General features: G+C 34.3%; 1 protein-coding gene across 1 annotated transcript in view; it reads left to right on the forward strand.

Annotated features, from left to right (window-relative positions):
- The window catches only part of DPH6 (diphthamine biosynthesis 6), a 183,825-nt gene that overhangs the window by 142,508 nt on the left and 22,789 nt on the right, over window positions 1-18,528 (forward strand). Inside the window, exon 14 of the mRNA XM_030948760.1 lies at window positions 3,507-3,912. Coding sequence (XP_030804620.1) covers window positions 3,507-3,912 — 406 coding nt within the window. The remainder of the gene's footprint in view (window positions 1-3,506; window positions 3,913-18,528) is intronic.

The following is an 18,528-nucleotide window of genomic DNA, read 5'->3' on the forward strand; positions in this document are numbered from 1 at the left end:
TTGTTTTCTTTCTTTACTTGTTTTCTTAACTGTTGTCAGCTTCTGTAATTCTTTATTAACCAGTCCAGAAGACTTTCCAACATGTCACTTAGCTTGGCATGGCAGTTTTCTCAGTGTTTACAATAGAAGAAAAGAGTCACTTTCTCAGTCATCCTTAAATGTACTCTGTACCTTTGATTTCTCCAGTGAGTTATTGAAAGATGCATTGTATCGCCAGAAGAGTATTTGTATTTTCTTCAGGGTGGGAAAAGTCCTTTGTTGAGTTTATGGGGGTTTTGTAAAGCAACGTCTTAAAAAATGTTTGTAGTCCTTCTCTGGATATGGCATGATATAGATGCAATGCATATATGGAATGATATAGATACAATGCATGTATTTAGAAAAATCTGCCCTTTGGCTTCCTTTTTCAAATTTTCTGGATCTAAGTCATTTACATCTTTGATAAATTAAGTAGAAATGATCCTGTTGGTAAAGGGGAGACATTATGAAACATGTTTGGAGGACAGTCTAATGTGAGATTCAGTTGGAGCTAAATCACTTGTCTTATCAAATCTTTGTCCAAGGTTTTGGGATCTACCATTTCCTAGCATGACAGAATTGGAATTCTGTCATATTGTGGTCTCTGAGATGATCCAGATTACATTTATTCCTGAAAACAGTCATTGTAGAACCATTTATTTTCAGAGAGTGTCTCCTGCGTGTGGAACAGATGTTACCTGCTGTCTTTCTCCAGCCCTCTTTAAATCAGATCATGTAAAAGTATAGAACATAATTAGAATCTTTCTCCATATAATCTCAGCAGTCAGCCATTGAACCTCTAGATCTCCTTATTTTACCCTGTGACATTCAAACTTCTCTTAGTGCAGAGCTACCTTGTAGTATTTTTTCCTTGAAATTATTAAATCCAGTGGAAAGGAAAAGTGGAAATTAGAAACTTCAACACGCTTTTCCCATGAAATGAAAATAATTTGAAAACTGATCACTAGAAAAAAAGGGTTAAAGGGCAAATATCTTTAGATGGCTACTACACCTACAGATAAATGAAATTCATAAAGAGTTGTAAAATTCGGGTAATGCATACTTTTAAGGAATCCCTGCTTTCAACAGCGTTTGCCCCAGTAGATTTCAATTCTTTCAATAAAAAATTTAGAGCTTCTCCAAGAATTATTTGATAGTTCTTTTTCAAAAATTATAACCCAAGCTATATGCTCTTCTACCTCATTTTTTTCTGATCAGGACTTGAAGCTGTAGAACAAAGACTAGCCCAAAACATGTGCTCCTTTATAGAACAGTCTAACAGTATCCTTGGGGAAGAACTCTAAAAACAAGTTTTTATTCAAAGTACCACAGCTGTCTGCCAGAAGTGATAAATCTCATTGATGAGAGTGCAGAATCAATTGTAAAAACAATTTCGCCAACAAAATAATTCATCTTTGTTTTCACTCTTAATACTTACTTATACTGTTTTAGCATCATATAATTTCTTAGCAGACCTTATGTAGTCATCTTCATTTACTAGATAGGCAAGATATTCAGTTATAAAGGTATTTAGTTCTTTAAGAAAATTGTAAATTTCTGAAAGGGAAATCATAAGTGCAGTATCCAAGTATAACACAAATGTCAGTGATTTCTTGAAAATAACTCAGAAGAGGTCACTTTAAAGTATTTCTATATGATTCTGTAGCCACTGATGAAAGATTATTAGTCCCCAGTAACTCTATCATTTATGCTTTGTGCAAACTCTAAAGTTAAAGGTTATGAGTGTTATGGTACCATACAGGTGCACTGTGAGTAGTTTTTCACACAGAATGATTCTCATTTGTTAAATTTGGAAATGTACTTTCTTCTGGCCTTAATTTTCATGTAGTTCTTCATATTCTAAATGACAGCTGAAGGCAAGCAGAAATAGCGAGTAATTGATTTAACAACCTAAGACAAGTACAGGGAAGTAGAAAAGTTTGTCTTAGTGCTTGATGTGACCTGAGAGATCTTCTTTAGACTGTTTTTTTCTAACCAGTACCTCAGCACCTTGGGCCAGCAAAATGGCCTTTAAGCCTGAATGAGCATGACTTTTTTTTTTTCCTCGGTGCAAAGCTCCAGTATTTCATCTTTTCAAACTGTTTTACAGCACTCAGAGCAGAATTATATTGACAAGGTTAGAATTCATCTCCTAGAGGAGAATACTGTGCTCCTGTTAAGTGCTAATATAACATTTATGTGTAGCTACCTTAATAACAGCCCTGGCCAGCCTAATGAAAGTACTGAAAGCAAACAGTGCTCTGTGAGATTTTATTATGACTGAAGTGATTGCAATTTGAGACAAATTGTCCCTATTTCTGTTACCATATCAAAACCAGAAATGCTAAGCAATTGCTACATGTTTGGGGTAGAATTGGCACTCCACTATCGTTAATATAGAAGTAAGTGAATTTTTCATGTAAACAACTCACAAGGGTCAAGAATCAAAGATATTCTGTGCAAAATTCTTGTCAATAACTTTGTGAGTGAATTTTGAAATAAAGTGCCTGGAACATGTCATTTTTTCTTCCACTCAAAGTTGAGAGCAAGTGGTTGAAAATTGAGCTTGTGAATTGAAGGTACTGTGAGTTATATGGTCTTATCGACTCCAGACAAAATGACAGGTTTGCCTTGTTATTATTTTTCCTTTCAGAGGTCAGGCAATGGACAATATTAAAAGTATATACTGGAATGTAAGCAAACTGGTATATAAAAAAGTTTTTATCTGTGTACAGAAGATGGTATAAGACACTAATATTAAAAATTGCTAATATACTGTCTCTTCATAAAAATTGAGGGAAAAGCAAGGAAAAAAGTAATCCACTGGTCAAAAATTTCAGATGCTCAGGTATTTGAAAGCTATTTAAAACCATCAGAAGAAAAGGAACTCAGTTACTCAGATGTAGCTGACCAAGTTATCTAATTAGACATGCGGGTTGATGTGAAAGCAAATTAAATATACGTTCTCAATGAGCTCTGCTATTTAAAAACCACATTCTATCTTCTAAGAGGGTTTGGTCAGGTAATTCTGCTGTTTAGAACTATCTGAACTATATTTTTGCTGTATCTGAACTGAATCTTTCATACTCCAGTTTTTAAAATAAAACTTATGTAATTTACTTGTTCATTTCTGTAATTTTAGTAGTTCCTAACATTTTTTTATTCTTCAAAACCTTTGCTACAAACAAAAGTCACCATATGCAAAAAGACTTCTCTTGACTGCAGAATGAGTGCTAAATAAATTATGATCAGTTGGTTTTTTTTAATGGTACAGGAATAGTAATGGTTTGAGATTGAAAAAATGAGGACATACTGTCAGCTAAATTCATAATTGCTCAAGATGACTTTTCAATAAGGAAAGTTGAGGGTGAAAAGCAATTTCCGTGAAATAACTGTACTGCATATACTTTTTTAGTATTTTAACTGAATATGAGCAACATTGATTTCTACAACTCTGTAATATGGACAATATTTTGCTTATCTTTTAGGCTGAAGATTCAGAGATGTATCATGATGAAACTGCAGTATGTGGGTTGCTTGCTGTGGTTGTAATATCTCACCTACCCAGAGATGCTGCCATTGAATGGCATGTTGTTGCAGTAGTTGATGATCCACTCCAAAGAAAACATTTTGCAATGAAGATGTTGTCAGAGGGCTTCCAAATTGACTGTGAATCTGTGGAGTCTAGTTCTGCATCTTGTGCATCAATCTCGGTACGCATGAGCTTGATTTCCTCATCTACTTCTCACCTTGATTTAGAAGGACCTCTTCATGATTTAGCTGCTATGTTTAAGCAAGCTGTCGACAAACTTTCAGAAGACTGCAGTGCCAGTCCTTTGTCCTTCAGAGCTTTCTTCAAGGAGCAAGTCTTTGATGCTGAAACACTGCAAAAAGGTAAGACTTACCGTGACAGGAACCAGGTGTAATACTAAGCATAAGGTACTTCTTGTTTACTTCTACATCAAATTTCATTGGAAAATAAAAAAATTTATAGGAGTGCTTCAAGGACAGGTGGCCAAGAAGGCCAGTGGCATCCTGGCCTGTATCAGCATTAGTGTTGCAAACAGGACCTGGACAGTGATTTTCCCCCTGTACTCAGCACTGGTGAGGCCACACCTCAAGTCCTGTGTTTGGTTTTGGGGCCCTCACTGCAAATGAAGTTCTGGAGCATGTCTAGAGAAAGACAACAGAGCTAGTGAAGGGTCTAGAGAGTAAGTTATATAAGGACAGGGTGAGGAAGCTGGGGGGTTTTAGCCTGGAGAAAAAGAGGCTCAGAAGACCCTATTGGCCTCTACAACTGCCTGAAAGGAGCTTGTAGCCAGTTGGGGGCTGAGCTCTTCTCACAGGTAACAAGTGACAGAACAAGAGGAAGAGCCTCAAGTTGCTCTAAGGGAGGCTGAGCTTGAATATTGGGAATAATTTCTTCACCAAAAGGGTTATCAAGCATTGGAACAGGCTGCCCAGGGAAGTGGTGGAGTGACCACCCCTAGAGATATTTGAAAGGTGTGTAGTAGACTTGGTTCTCAGTGGTAAACGTGGCAGTGTTAGATTTACAACTGGACTCAATGATCTTGGAAGCCTTTTGCAACTGAAATAATTTACAGTTCTACAATTACGATATATTTTTTTCTTTTTCTGGCTACCAGGCATGGTTCTCATATTGAAAGGCTCTGTTCTTGAACTTCCTGAAGTCCAAACAGGATAAAATCTTGGATTACTTTTGTTCTAATATCACATCTGGTTTTGAGTAGGAGGTTGGATTATATGATCTTGCTATAATCTGAGTTATCCTGTGATTCCATGCAAGAGAAATCCAGCCACCTTAGAATTCAGTGTAGGAGAATGAATCTTTTGCTTAGAAGTGTTTGAACAGTTGTGCAATTGGTAGCTTCTTTTTGTCACAGAGTAGAACCATGTTCAAATAACCAATTTCTGTCTTCTAGCAGGAACTCTTTTGAGAATGAATAATGAAATATTAATGTTTTAAAATAAAGACATGGTGTTGTATCCTCTGGAATAGAGGGCATCTAGTTTTAAACATGGGCTGATTTCTAACTAACTTATTTAAATAGAACTTGCTATCCAAACAAATTTGTTGGATTTTCCCCCAATGTTTATTTTCTCAGAATCTCATTCCCTTACCAAGTGAAGAGAACACAGAGCAATAAATGTAATATTACAACTACGATTTATTTCTTATGTTGCAGATGTGCATTTTGGGCTATGCTCTATTTGGGACAGCTAACATTTTGCAAGAGCACAAAAGCTTATTTTATCTGTTAGATGTACAAAACTGGTAGACCATACTTGTATTGAAATCAGTAAGAACTTTATTATCAATTCGGGAAGAAACAAAATCAGATCCTTAGTCTATATTTATCTCAAACATGCATGCACTTTAAAAATCCTTGCAGACCACAACTGATCCATATTAATTAGCTGACATAAATGTTAGCCCTCAAATATTCTACTGTCCTATTTTTTTTCCTTAACCTGCAGCAGTTTTTGAAGGAAATTCAACTTGACATTGTTTAATAGATTTAAAGTACAGGAATTGAAAGCTATAAAAATGTGGCATAGAATAAGCATATTTAATCCAGGAAGCAAAGAATGAACATATAGTCTGACAGAATGTTGTTGTTTTTACTACATCTTGTTTAAGAGCTAAAAGGAAACCTGATAAAACATGTTTCTGGCATGGGATTAACATTACTGTTTCGCCTGCTTTCTTTCTGATATTTCTCAGACCATAGAATTATTACTTCCAAACAAATTTCATTTGCTTTATAAAATATATTTCTCAATATAATGTATTAATTGTGAGCATAAAAATTTGATTCTGTTCCATTCATTTTATACTACCAATAGCATAGACATTGAAAGATTTGTGTGATTGTCATATATTCATTCTTGTTATGTTCAGATCTCTGCCCTGTCATAATAATTCCTGTCATTATACCAATTTTATCATTATCCCCACTGGTAAGAAATACATGCTTGCAAATCTGTAGAATATATAGAATACATTAAATTTACAAGGAGCACTAATTCACTGATGAAGAATTTAAAAATAAAATTTTTCTTTTTAGGAAAAATTTCTAGAAAGTTCATGCAATGGAAGAGTAATCATGATGTATATTCAAAAATAATTTCTCAAATTAAAGCTGTTGTTGCTGATGTCTTGCTGATAATTTCTATCTGGTAGAAGACTATTTTGTATATGTGTATATACACACACACACACACACACACATACACTTTTTCTGGTTCAAAATCAGAAGTCTAATTATTAATATATTGTTAAGACACAGGACATATTCAAGTGTACTGGCAATATGTGTTCTTGGACCATTGTAAAATACGCAGTCTCCAGTGAAGCATCATCAGCTTTCAAAACAATGCAGCATATTAGTGAATGATGTCCTTGACTGTCTTTTGCACTAGTAGTATAATTCTACTTCTCATAATTTAAAATATACTCACAAAAATATATTAACTGTCACTTTAAAAAGTGTGGTGTGAGGTGTCCAATTTGTTCCCATTAATTTCAGTATCCCATTGGCAGTGTCCATAAGCAAGATGACATAAATCTCTGTTTTATCTTCTCTGTTATTACTGGCAGTCTTTAATTTTGACAGGCAAGACTACTGCAACTCTATGTGTCCTTTAGTGTGTTTCCCAGTTTTAGTATACCAGAGATAGTATCATGTCTTTCTTCTGAATCCCAAGATATTTTTAACCTTTCTATGAGACCAGATCAAGGTATTAGAGATTGTTAAGTTCTGATAACAATAGCTCCTTCCATTTTCCAATCCAGCTTTTTCAGTTTATTCCTGTTCCTTCAATAGCTCCTTCCAGTTTTTTCCTGTTTTCCTCTTGGCCTGTCCTGTTGCAGAATGCATGTATCTGAATGGGGCAGATCCCAAGAGGGAACAGTACTGGTTTCCACAGTAGCAGTGGCTGTGTCTTGTCTGCTCTGAGCTGGCTAAAACTTGCTCATACTTTCTTCTGTAGACTCATCCTAAGATATTATGAGTATTTGGATGTCTCAGTGGTGATTTCTACTAACTCCAAAGGTTGCTTTCTGTTGCAGAGTAGGTCTGGGTGGGTAACAGAATTTACTTATGCTACTGCCTTTCAAACACAGAATACCATTTTACTGGGACAGAAGATAAAGCAGGAAATTACTGATCTTCATTTGTAAATCTGCAGACCTAATACGCAGACTTTTAAAAAATTTTGTTTCCTTGATGTGGATGCCAGAAAGCAAATTATATTGAGAGACCAGTTTTTCAATTGCCATTTATTAATTCAGCTCAGGTAGTAGAGGTTTCTAACCATCTGTATTGGGATCCTTTAGTGACACATTTGATCTCTGACTTGTGTTAGACATTGTTAATCCGACAAGTAGATCTGTCCTTTTGGGTCTTCATCTGCCAGCAGATACATTTTCTGCTGAAGAAAAATAATATTAATAATGTAGCAGGGAATAATAGACACTTTTTTTCAAATATTTTTAATGTGAAACACATAAGACATGTATCTGTAATAGAAAAAGTAGAAATTATGATGTTCAGAAATCAAGAAAGATGGTTAAAGAGATAGTCATTTCAGTTTAGTGGATTCAGGAGGACTTCCATCATGTCATAATATTAGGAAATAGTCTTCAATAACTCTTGTAAGATCATGAATTGAAATGTATTGTCTCCTCTAGCAAAAGCACAGAAAAAAAATAAAGGTAGCATTTTTCTGATTAGAACTTAAAATCATTGGAGTGAAAGGAGAAAGTACTGCCACAGGCCTTCTCAAATGAGCCTCTGATTAGATAATACATGGGGTTTTGGTATAAAGAAGTTGTCATTTATTTAAAGTTGTCCAAGTAAATATTAGAAATGTGTTGTTACCTGACACAGTAAGATGAGAACCAGGAATATATCTACTCGGCATATTGTAACAGGTTATTGGAAATTATTACAGCTGGTCTTATGGATGTCAAAAGAAGCTAAAGGTTTGTAATGCAAATTGGAGACAGATAGCTTTCTGTCATCCTAAGACCAGATGTGAAGTTTTATTGAACAAAGTGTGGTACTGATGGTGAACTTCTCAGAGGCAATCCCTCATAACATGCAAGAGCATTATGGGCGCCGTGCTGAGACCACAGAACATATTAGAAGTAGGAGGATTAGATTAAGCTGACATATATACTTAGTAAGATGCTGTTAAGCCTTTAGAAGTCTTTAACATAAATTTGACTATTTCTTTCTTATTCTCATTCAAATGTGCATTAATATAAATGTGTCAGGATGATTTGCTATGCCATGCAGTTGACTAGATATACTTCCGTATAGGAATGATGAATGTTTTTAAGTCATCACATTATGATTTAACAAGTCTTGTTCACAAAATGTATGCAAAATATTTTTGAATATTTATTTGGGAATAGAGAACGTCCTGCTTTCACCAGACACCATATTACACAATGCCTTTTTAATACAAAATAAGAAATGGACTGGGAATATAAAAAGGCAAAAGAAAAGAGGAAAAGACTGTTGGGTAGGAACATTAAAATTGCTACATAATTAGTGTTTAAAGTGGCTCTGCTCTGTAAATGTATGTCTAAAAGGCCCGTAGTACTTATGAGTTTATCAAGTTTCAACAACAATATGTATTTTTTTTTAAATCTAATATGGGCTGAGTATAATTCAGCTCAACTGTAAAAAAATCTTACTTGTAATGGGACTTTTTATTCTGTTGCAAGAGAAGCCCTGGTGGTTAGGCACCCATTTAGAGTCCTTGCAATGGTAGGGTAACACCCTGACACATGTACAGCATGCAGCTTTGAAACTAAAGATTTTCCATCTGGTAAGATTTATTCTATTTGATAAGACATGGCATTATCAACACATTTTCCAGATGTTTTCCAAAACACAGTTTCCAGTACAGAGAGAATGCATTATGTAGTGTAAATCTGAGAGAGGAGGAAGAAGATCAATTGAAGGTACCAAGATGCATTTTTACAATAATGAATGTCTGTGTTCATTGAAGTTTAATATTTTTTTAGCAACATACTTTAAATTCACACTAGAAATTTATTTCAACTTAACTTTCTTGATGGATATGCCATTATACAATGGGAAAAAAATCCCCATGGGGACAACTGGAATCTGAACCTTCCCACATCTGTATGTAGGTCTACACATTCTCATGTGAGTAATTGAGATTTACTCAGCAGTTGTGGAGAGCTACTCACATGAGTAGAAACTAAACAGACATTAAGAATTCTTTACTGAGTAACACTGAAGCAGGTAAATAAATACTTTTAAAATCAAATTACAGTCACTACTCAAGCTTTGCAGGCACTAACTAAAATGAAGTATTTGTTGTGACTAACATATATAATTTGACTGAACAAAAATATTTTTAAATGTCATGATGCTGTCTGAAATGGACTGTAAAACTTAATTTCTATTGAATTCTATTAATTTATTCTCAATGGAAAATGTGAGAAGAATTTAGAACCTAAAAGAGGAAAATTTCAATTTTAATTTCTTGGGTTTCCTGTTAAGAAAATACAATTACCAGGTGTAATAGTTCAAGCAGAAAAAAAAAAGGTTTTATTAGTGCTTTGGGAAATTAATCAGCTTATAATATACTGAAGCAATTAGAAAATAGTGATTTGTGAGTATGTTTGAAATGGCATTTTAAAAAGATAAAACTAACTAAAATTGGTCTTGAGCCACAGAGGTGGCAATCTTGCTATTGCTACCTAAACTATCCAGTCAAGAGAACTGATTTATTAAATGGCTGTTAAAATGCTGAAATTTTTAACTTTTTCTATTTTTTTAAGGTTGAGCTGGTATTGTAGGTGCTGCAAGTCAATGTATATATATTTTTAGCAAAATATCTCATATGAAACTATTATTAAATATATATTATATATTATGAAAATATCTCATGAAAGGATTTTTTTGTTTGCTATCCAAGACATGGGGAATTGCTTTAATAGTAATGTTGTCTCTCAACTGAATTTGGATAGAGAAGTGATTTATACCTTTAAGGCAGCTTAAAGTATATTAGATCCTGCTTTAGGCTTTCTGTCCTTTAAGGTGGGAAATTTATTTTTTAAGTCTACAGATACTAACTGTATAAAAGTGCATAAAATTAATGAAGTACAAGCATCATACTACAACAACAAAATTAATTTTAAGAAACTTGGTTTAGTGCTTTGTTGACAGAGAAGAGCTGGTGTATCATCTGATGTTTAATATGGGAGCAATATATGACCTGTCTAGCTATCCAGAAACCATTTGTAGCAAACTTAATTTTTAGGGACACATCACAGATTACAGTTTACAATTACATAGAAGTTTTTCTCTGGGACTGTTTCAACATGCCAGCATTTTGGCCCAGATCTATCTGTTCAATATATCAGGTATCAAATAGGGCTATCAGGACTCTGCCAGCAACTCATCTGAACAGTCTCTGAGGATATCCAAAAAGTCTTGCCATTTGCTTGGAGACAGACATGATTTTTTTGTTATCAAATGCCATGGAATAATTACTTACAAAATTGTGAAGCTAAAAAGAAATTGACATAATATTCTGGTTCAAACTCCAAATTCAGGCAGCAGCTTAACAGCATGAGAAGATGGTGCTGCAGGCAGAGTTTGATTCAGTGGCCTGGATATTGTGGTTTGTCCATCTGGGTAATGGAAGCCAAAGAATCTACTTTCCTGAAGTCCAGAGGCATGTGGAACACAGGGATTATTTATTGATCAGAGTGAAAAGTGATCAGATGCCTTTGTGTTCCATTGTCCAGTTGTTTCCCCTGCCCTTGGCCCTTCTCCATAGTCTGACATGTTTCTTTTCAATATAGAGAGGGGGCCTGAAGACAGAAGACATAGTAAGGAAGCAAGGCCTGGCCTGTTTGTACTCCACAGAGATGGTTAGAGCAAAAAATTCTCCTGTGTTTACTGCCTCTGGTGCCTACTCAAAGTTGGACTGTGCAGCCAAACTTAACATCCTCAATACTCAGCTTACTGGTTTTATTATTACTCAATAGCATACCTTCTCTTTTTTTTTTTTATGCAAAGTAAAAGATACATATGTTTTTTGCTTGTGTTTTGTTTCTTTTGTTTCTTGGTTTGGTTTTGGTTTTTTTTCAAGGCTGCTAAAATGTGGATCTGGATTTTGTTGTTGTTGTTGTTATTATTATTCAGTCTTTTAAATTGTGGGAAAAGTTGTGACTGGAAAATGGTCTGAAGGATACAACATAATTATTATCTACATTTTAAAAGTGTCACAAATCAGCTTTATGTTTAAAATAATTTCAGCTTGCACTCATAAAGGACAGTTTCTTTGATTTTGAAATTCTCTGAAAATTATACTCTGAGGTAGAAGCAAATATATAAAAACTATGCTTAGAATCCATAAAAGTACTGTAATTTTGTTCAACCACTTTACTGCCCACAAACTGGGCTTGGGGTTTCATTTGGCTTCTCGGGTATAATGATTCCATGTCACATTAAAAAATGGAGAGGACGGTTGTTTTCTTGTTTTTGCCATCTGCACTGTAGCTTATAATCCAAGAACACAGCTGTAACTAACCATCAAAAGAAAGTATTTTGCCATTGTCACACTTCATGCAATTGGACTTTGCAAAATATATGCAGTTGTGCACTCAATAGCATATTTCTTCTTAAATTTCTGATAAATTCAGGTTTAAAACAGCATAAAGTTATTATGTATTAGTGAGTAATTTCAATCCTTATTAAAATAAGCAATGAAAAATCCACATTTTTTTAACTTGCTTTGGACGTTACTCAGCCTTTACAACTAATGTGTCATATCAGCTGGGTTAAAATCCAGTTAATAGTACTAATTCATTGACACTGAAAGCTCATTTATAGTACAGTCCCTTTAGTCATGTCTCTGCGACATGCACTTGAAGTTTGGAGTATCAACATCGGAAAAAGGTAACTTTTTCCATTCTAGCAAACTAGAACATTTCTTCTCATTCTACATTACTTCTGTATGGCAAGAGTGTAGCCAGTAGATAGAGGGATATCAGCTGGCATACCTGAAATACTAAGATAGGATAATCACAGAAGGAGATTACCAAACTGGAGAAAGTCCAAAGAAGAGCCACCAAAGTAAAAGTTCATGTGAGTGATACATAGAACAGAGGAAAAAGGAGTGAAGGAAGTGGCTTAGTTCCACCTAGAGAAGGTTCCACCTATGAAGGAAGCAAATTGCAGTCTTCCCTTACTTTAATAGGCATTGCAGAGAAGCAGAGGATGTTTTCAGAGATGAGCTACACCAGGATAAGGAGCAACAGTTATTAGTTGCAGCAGGAAATATTCCAGTTGGACACAAGGGTTGATTTTTTTCTCAACAAGAGTGAAACCCACAGGCTGTGACCATTCCACCTTGGAGATCCTGAAAACCTGACAGCACAAGCCCCTTAGAAAAGTGGTAAAATGTCTAAAGTTACTCTTGCTCTGATCATCAGGGAGATTGGGCTATATGGTTTTCTGAGAACCTTACCCCCCAATGTTAGTCTGTAATTCCCAAAATTTTTCTATGACTATATATTATTATTAAATTACAACGAATTGGCCAAAAATAGTGGCATTTAACTGCAGAGTCAGAAAGAAAAAAAACCTGTTTCTTTCTTTCTGTCATTAATACCCTACACTTTTAGAAAAGATTGCTCCCATTACCTACTTGAATAATAATTACTGAAAGCAGCATGCAGGTTTTTCCCATCGGAGAATATCTCTAAAAGATAAATATTTCTTTAGAAGCATCTGGACTCTTTGGTTTTGGTGTGAGTTCTTTTTAACTCATTTCTCTATAGTTTTCACATTTGAAATTTCTTCTTTCCATCTCTTTATCTTAACAGAACTCACACAACTTCAGAATTGCAATTATCATTGGGCTGTTATATAGCTAGAGTATTCCTACTAGTATTCACACTGGTCTAAAGCCAGTGTGCTTCTAGAGTCTAATCCATTTGATAATGATTGATTCATCTGAGTATGAGGAATCCTGTTGTGATGTTCAATATTTACATCATCAATAATGTCATATGTTCTATAGGAAAAAACTTTGTTTTGCTCATTTAAGCATATTGTTTATATCATTTTATATGGGGGCTAGATACTAATTTGACTGGGGTTTAGTAGGTTTTCTAAAAGAATTTTAAAATAATAATCTGCAAGATAAAAAAAAATTAAATTTTAAAACCCCTAGAGAACTTCAAAACTTTGTTCAAAACTTTTGCTTATTAGGACAAAAAGACTTTAGAAACTTTAATAATAAAAGTTTATTCTCTTCACCTAATAGTAATATTGCTGGACAAACAAAAGAAGTGTTTTGAAGCTGTTGTTTCTGACATTTACAGAGTCCTGGCTTGTTTTAATCATTATGCCAGGAATGTAAGCATTAGTATGCCAGATAATTGGGTAAAATTAGGTGTAAGAAAAATAAGAGTATCTCACCTCTTTTACAATTAATATATCACAGCTATATTGCATCCGTTTACTGATACTATGGATGCAAATTATTTTGAGATGTACAAACAAGTTCCTGTTTGTGGCACTGAAAAACTGGTGTTATAACTTCACACAAGATAGCAGAATTGTAGGGCTTTATTTTCTTGGAGCTCCTGGCTTAAGTTACAGCTCAGCACCTCTAAAATGAGCTTCTCTTTAGAGGCTGTACAATAGTGAGAACAGTTAAGTAGAACCCTGAAGAAGAAGAGTTTTTTGAAGTGCATGTCTTGTTCCAGAAAGGAGCCTGAGATCAAATCTGTTTTGAGATTGCTCTCCTAATGGCCATAACTTCATCATTTTAAAATAGTCCAGAGATCTTGTAATTTCCAAGCTTTTATTTTCTATAGCTATATATATGAAGATAAATGTATTCTAATTTAGCTGATTACTCTTCTTTTTTTCCTGTGCATTAACTACATAGAATGTGCTTTGAATTCTTTTGTATTATATCATGTATCATAACTTATCTGCTGTGATTTAATCAAGTATTTGGGTCACTCAAACTATACTAGCAACAGAAATAATAAGGATTTCTATATTTAGATGAGGCTTTTTAAATTTTTGTTTTCTTAGTATTTTGTCTTCTTGTGATTGTTTTTATCTGTGATGCATGCAAAGCAGATAAACTTTTGATCCTTTAAAAATGTGGAAACAGACACCTCAGCTGTTTAACAGTGCTTTCATTAAAAGCATTGCTTATTTTTCGCTTGTTTCAGAATACTTTATGTAGGAGTTTTTCAAACTTCTAAAGCATGTTAAAATTTCATTTTGATAGAAACCATGCTGCATAATACTTCCTCGCCACAGAATTAATACTTTTTCTGTAATAAGCTTAAGTATAGGAGGCATTTTAGAAAATGTCTTTGGCAAGTATGGATTGAAAGGAGCACTTTGGCGTTAGGCAGGAGTTAAGCACATTGTTTACAATATTCTTTTGCATTTTTTTCATGGGTTTTACATTTCATTTTTTGTGAATATACTGCAGAGAGACTGAAAAGCTTTTCAGGAGTTCTCATCACTTAAAACATACTCATTCACAGGCAATTATGATAACAAGACTTTATCAGTTCCAAGGTGCATTCATGTTATGCTATAATAGATCTGTTCTAAGAGATGGTATATTTTTAGCTCTGAGCTGGCTAGGAACCTCAATTGATTATTTTAATCATTGTAAGACACGTTTCAAAAATATCCGGTCATGCTTCCCACACTATCATTTAGGAGAAAAAGCAAACAGTACACTTTTTGCAAGACACTAAGACTTACATGTGATTGCCCAAACATAGGAAGATCGGTTTATTATTCAGGTACACAAAGGAAACCTGCCCAAGAGCTGATGGAAAAGCAGCACACAGCAGCCAGAAGAAGACATGGAATTAGAGGCAAGACCTTGGCCCATTTACACCAGAATAATTCTAGTGAGAGACTGCATCCAAAGGATGGTCCCTGCTCTGACGTGTAATTTGTCAAAACAAATAAAACAAGCTCAAGCTTGTTTCCAGCAAAGACTAAGAATCTGAGCTATGGAAATCAAGTCAAATGTCATTGGCTACTGTTCTTTTGGGTTTTAGGTAGAATGAAATCCAAACCAATTGAAATTAACAGAAATTAATGTTATTAACATCACTGAGCAAAAGCTCAAGCACAGTTGATCCAATTCAAAGGCACAATGTAATGCTTCATTTTCAAGAGAGATCATAGAAAATGTGAGGCTTCATCTTGAAGTACTCCACTTGCTTTATCTTTTATGCTCTTTCATTTTGGTGTCCTGGTTTTGTTCTTTCTTTTAACTTCCATTTGTCCCTTATTATGGACCACATAAATCATGTCTCAGCCTTGAGTCATGAAATACAAGAGTAAAACTTGAAGGCAGGCACAGTGAGCCTAAAATCAAGAGGAAGCATTCTAAAGTTTCTTGATCCAGAAAAAGAAAATGTGACTGACTCAAACCAGAGTATAGCAAACAGGATTATAAAGCCAGAGATTCTGTTATACAAACTTATTATTCTGTGCTGAAAATACAATTGGTAGCCAGAAGTACTAAGCAAAAATGTGTACAGAAATTCATAGCTTGGATTCTACTGGGTGTTATTTATTAAATCAGGAGCCAGTAATATGTTTCTTTGCCCCCGCTGCAGAAGGAAAATAGTGTCATGGAAACAAAAGAAACTTGATAGACCACGCACAGTCCACACAGGGCATGGACAGTGCAACACATTCACCCTGTTTATTGTTGCCAATATTTGAAAAAAGAACAGGTTTTGTATTAACAAAAGGAATCGAGAGATTGGAAAACAAAAAGAAATCTTTTTAGGTTCCTGATACTGTGAAGTGCTGAAGTGCTGTCCCCTGAGAAGTGCTGAGTGCTGTTAAGGGCCATTGGAATCTGCATGGAGATAGCTGGCCTACATTTAAGGTAGGGCTAGAGTCAGTGACCACAGCAGCACAGAAGATTTGATTCAGAAGAGAAGCTCAGCTTTGTGTTGGTATCAGGATTCCTAAGCAAACTGGAACTTTCTTCTGAAGCATTATTCAAGTCAGTTATTGTAATGGACCAGAGCTTGCATGATAAAGTCGAACATTTGGGTTTGATTTGTTGGGACATTACAAAAACAGTGTCACCTCTCATTATACAGCACAGTAACTTCATTTTTATTTTGTAATAATGAGCTTTTTTCAGTTAAAGAGAACACCTCAGCGCCATATGAAGTGCTCGCTGTCATTGACTGACTAGGTTTAGATTGTTGTCTCCTCTGTCACCGACCTTGAGCAGTTTGTCTGTGACTTCAATACATGTTTGTGCAAGATCAAGGGATTCCATAGAAAACTTGTAACTAAGTTGTGCTTAAGCACCAAGAACATTTCATGAATTCAAATAATTTTTCATTTATTCACATTTTATGGATGGTGTTCTGTCTTTCCTTTCATAAAGCAGTCCTATGCTGGGCTTGGTATTATTCAGGGCTTTGTCCTGTACAGAATAACCTTCTTTCATGTTGATTCCATGGTATCATAACATACATTTTAAAATTTAGCAAAATAGGAAAAGAAAGAGGAAAGACATGCAATACTTTTTCCTGGGTTCTTGGTGATGTGTCAGCTTTTAGTTTGAAAACAGAACATGAAGTAGCCTCTGTACATTCGCTTAATGGTACACCAATTTCACCCATAGCAGTGATAACTTAGCCTTTTACTTTATATAAAACCAACTGAGAAATAATATTATTACTTGTACAGTTCCTATACTAAACCACATGTTATCAATTAAGAACAGCAAGATGGTACAATTAGAAATACTTATGCTTTAGGTATTGCAAACCTCAAAATTAATGTGGTTTGTAATGTAAACCTGAATGATTTCTCTAGGACATGAAACAGCCATGAATTATTATGACATACTTCAGAGAAAGTCTTTCAGAATAAAAAAAGGCGATTGAACACTTAAGAAAGTATTTGGGAGCTGTAAGAAATACCATGTTATCCTTTATTAGATTATACTGGCATCAACAGGGGAAAAGCTTTAAAAGAACGGGCAAACTACAGCAGTAAATGTACACCATTATGAATTATTTATGTATGTGTACATGTACCATGTAAATGGATTAATTTGAAATAGTATTTATTTTTACGATATATAAATTAATATTTTATAGAAAATGGCACTAGGAAATGTGGCACCAGTTCAATACATATGCACATATCTAATCCACTCATATAAATGTTTGTCTGCTTTTCTGAACTGGAGCTCACATTTTAAATTATCTTGCTAAAGGTGGTCCCATAAAAAGACTAGGAAACAATAAAAATCCTTTAACAAATTTTATCAGGCCTGAAGAACTAAGTATTAAATAATCAGAGGACTGTGATAACTACATTGAATCAAAAGTGGAGATCAGAAAATAAAATTAAATGTAAATGTTTTTCATTGTCCACACAAACACAATTTATATACAGAAATATATATATCATTTATATAAAATTTATATAGAAATATATTCTGTGTAATTAAAGTATTTTGAGTAAATGATTATTATCAAAATTATCAGCTTCCATGCCACAGTAATGTACATAAAATATTCTCCTTTTCTTGTTTAGAAACATAGCGGGCGGGTGGGATTTCTGTGCTGCTTATGTCTGTATGATGCATTTTTTTAAATTCAGTGAATACTGACATACAATTGCCTGGCTTGATGCAGAGATAGAGTGTGCATCTAGGTAGATAGATGAAAGTAGATGCTTGGGAGAAACTTGATTTAGAGTGTATCATTTTCTTCCTTTCAAAAATCTGAGATAGCCTACAGCAAATTTCTTCACTGTCAATAATCCAGTTTTTTTAAATACAAAACTTCTTATCTACTTTTAAGTTGATTATGACACTACAGTAAAATAATATTTACAGACCTAGAATGTACAGCTTTAGGATATGGCTATTACTAAAGTTTAAAAATTATTTATAGTTCTTTACTTGTAATTAATGATACAAATTTAATTTTTAATAACTCTACTGGAAAAAATATGTGAAGCCACATTTGGTATTTTAAAAGATGCCAAAATTATTATATAGTATTTTATGTTGTTATCATTATATGAGTCAGTTTGATTTATCCCAGCTTGGAATATTAGACTAGACATGAATCTTACAAGTCAAAAAAGTATATATTCATATATATATGTATATGTATATGCACACAAATATCCTCTTGCTCTCTAGTCTCTTCCAAGCAAAGTTTCCCCTTGTCAGTCAGCTGATCCTAATATCATCTTAGAGTAGAGAAGATATATTGAAGTACAGGCTTCTTTTCCTTTATGTTGTTTTAGCTATAGTTTTATGTAGGTAAATACAAGCCCTTCGTGGTTATATTTAGCTTAAGTACTAAGCTTTTCTTTTTACCTTTGTCTTTTGCTGAACTACTTAACATTTTCTGGGTTTTTCATGTGTTCATTATTTGCCTAA

Source organism: Camarhynchus parvulus, chromosome 5 (genome assembly GCF_901933205.1).
Source record: "Camarhynchus parvulus chromosome 5, STF_HiC, whole genome shotgun sequence".
NCBI classification, from domain to species: domain Eukaryota; kingdom Metazoa; phylum Chordata; class Aves; order Passeriformes; family Thraupidae; genus Camarhynchus; species Camarhynchus parvulus.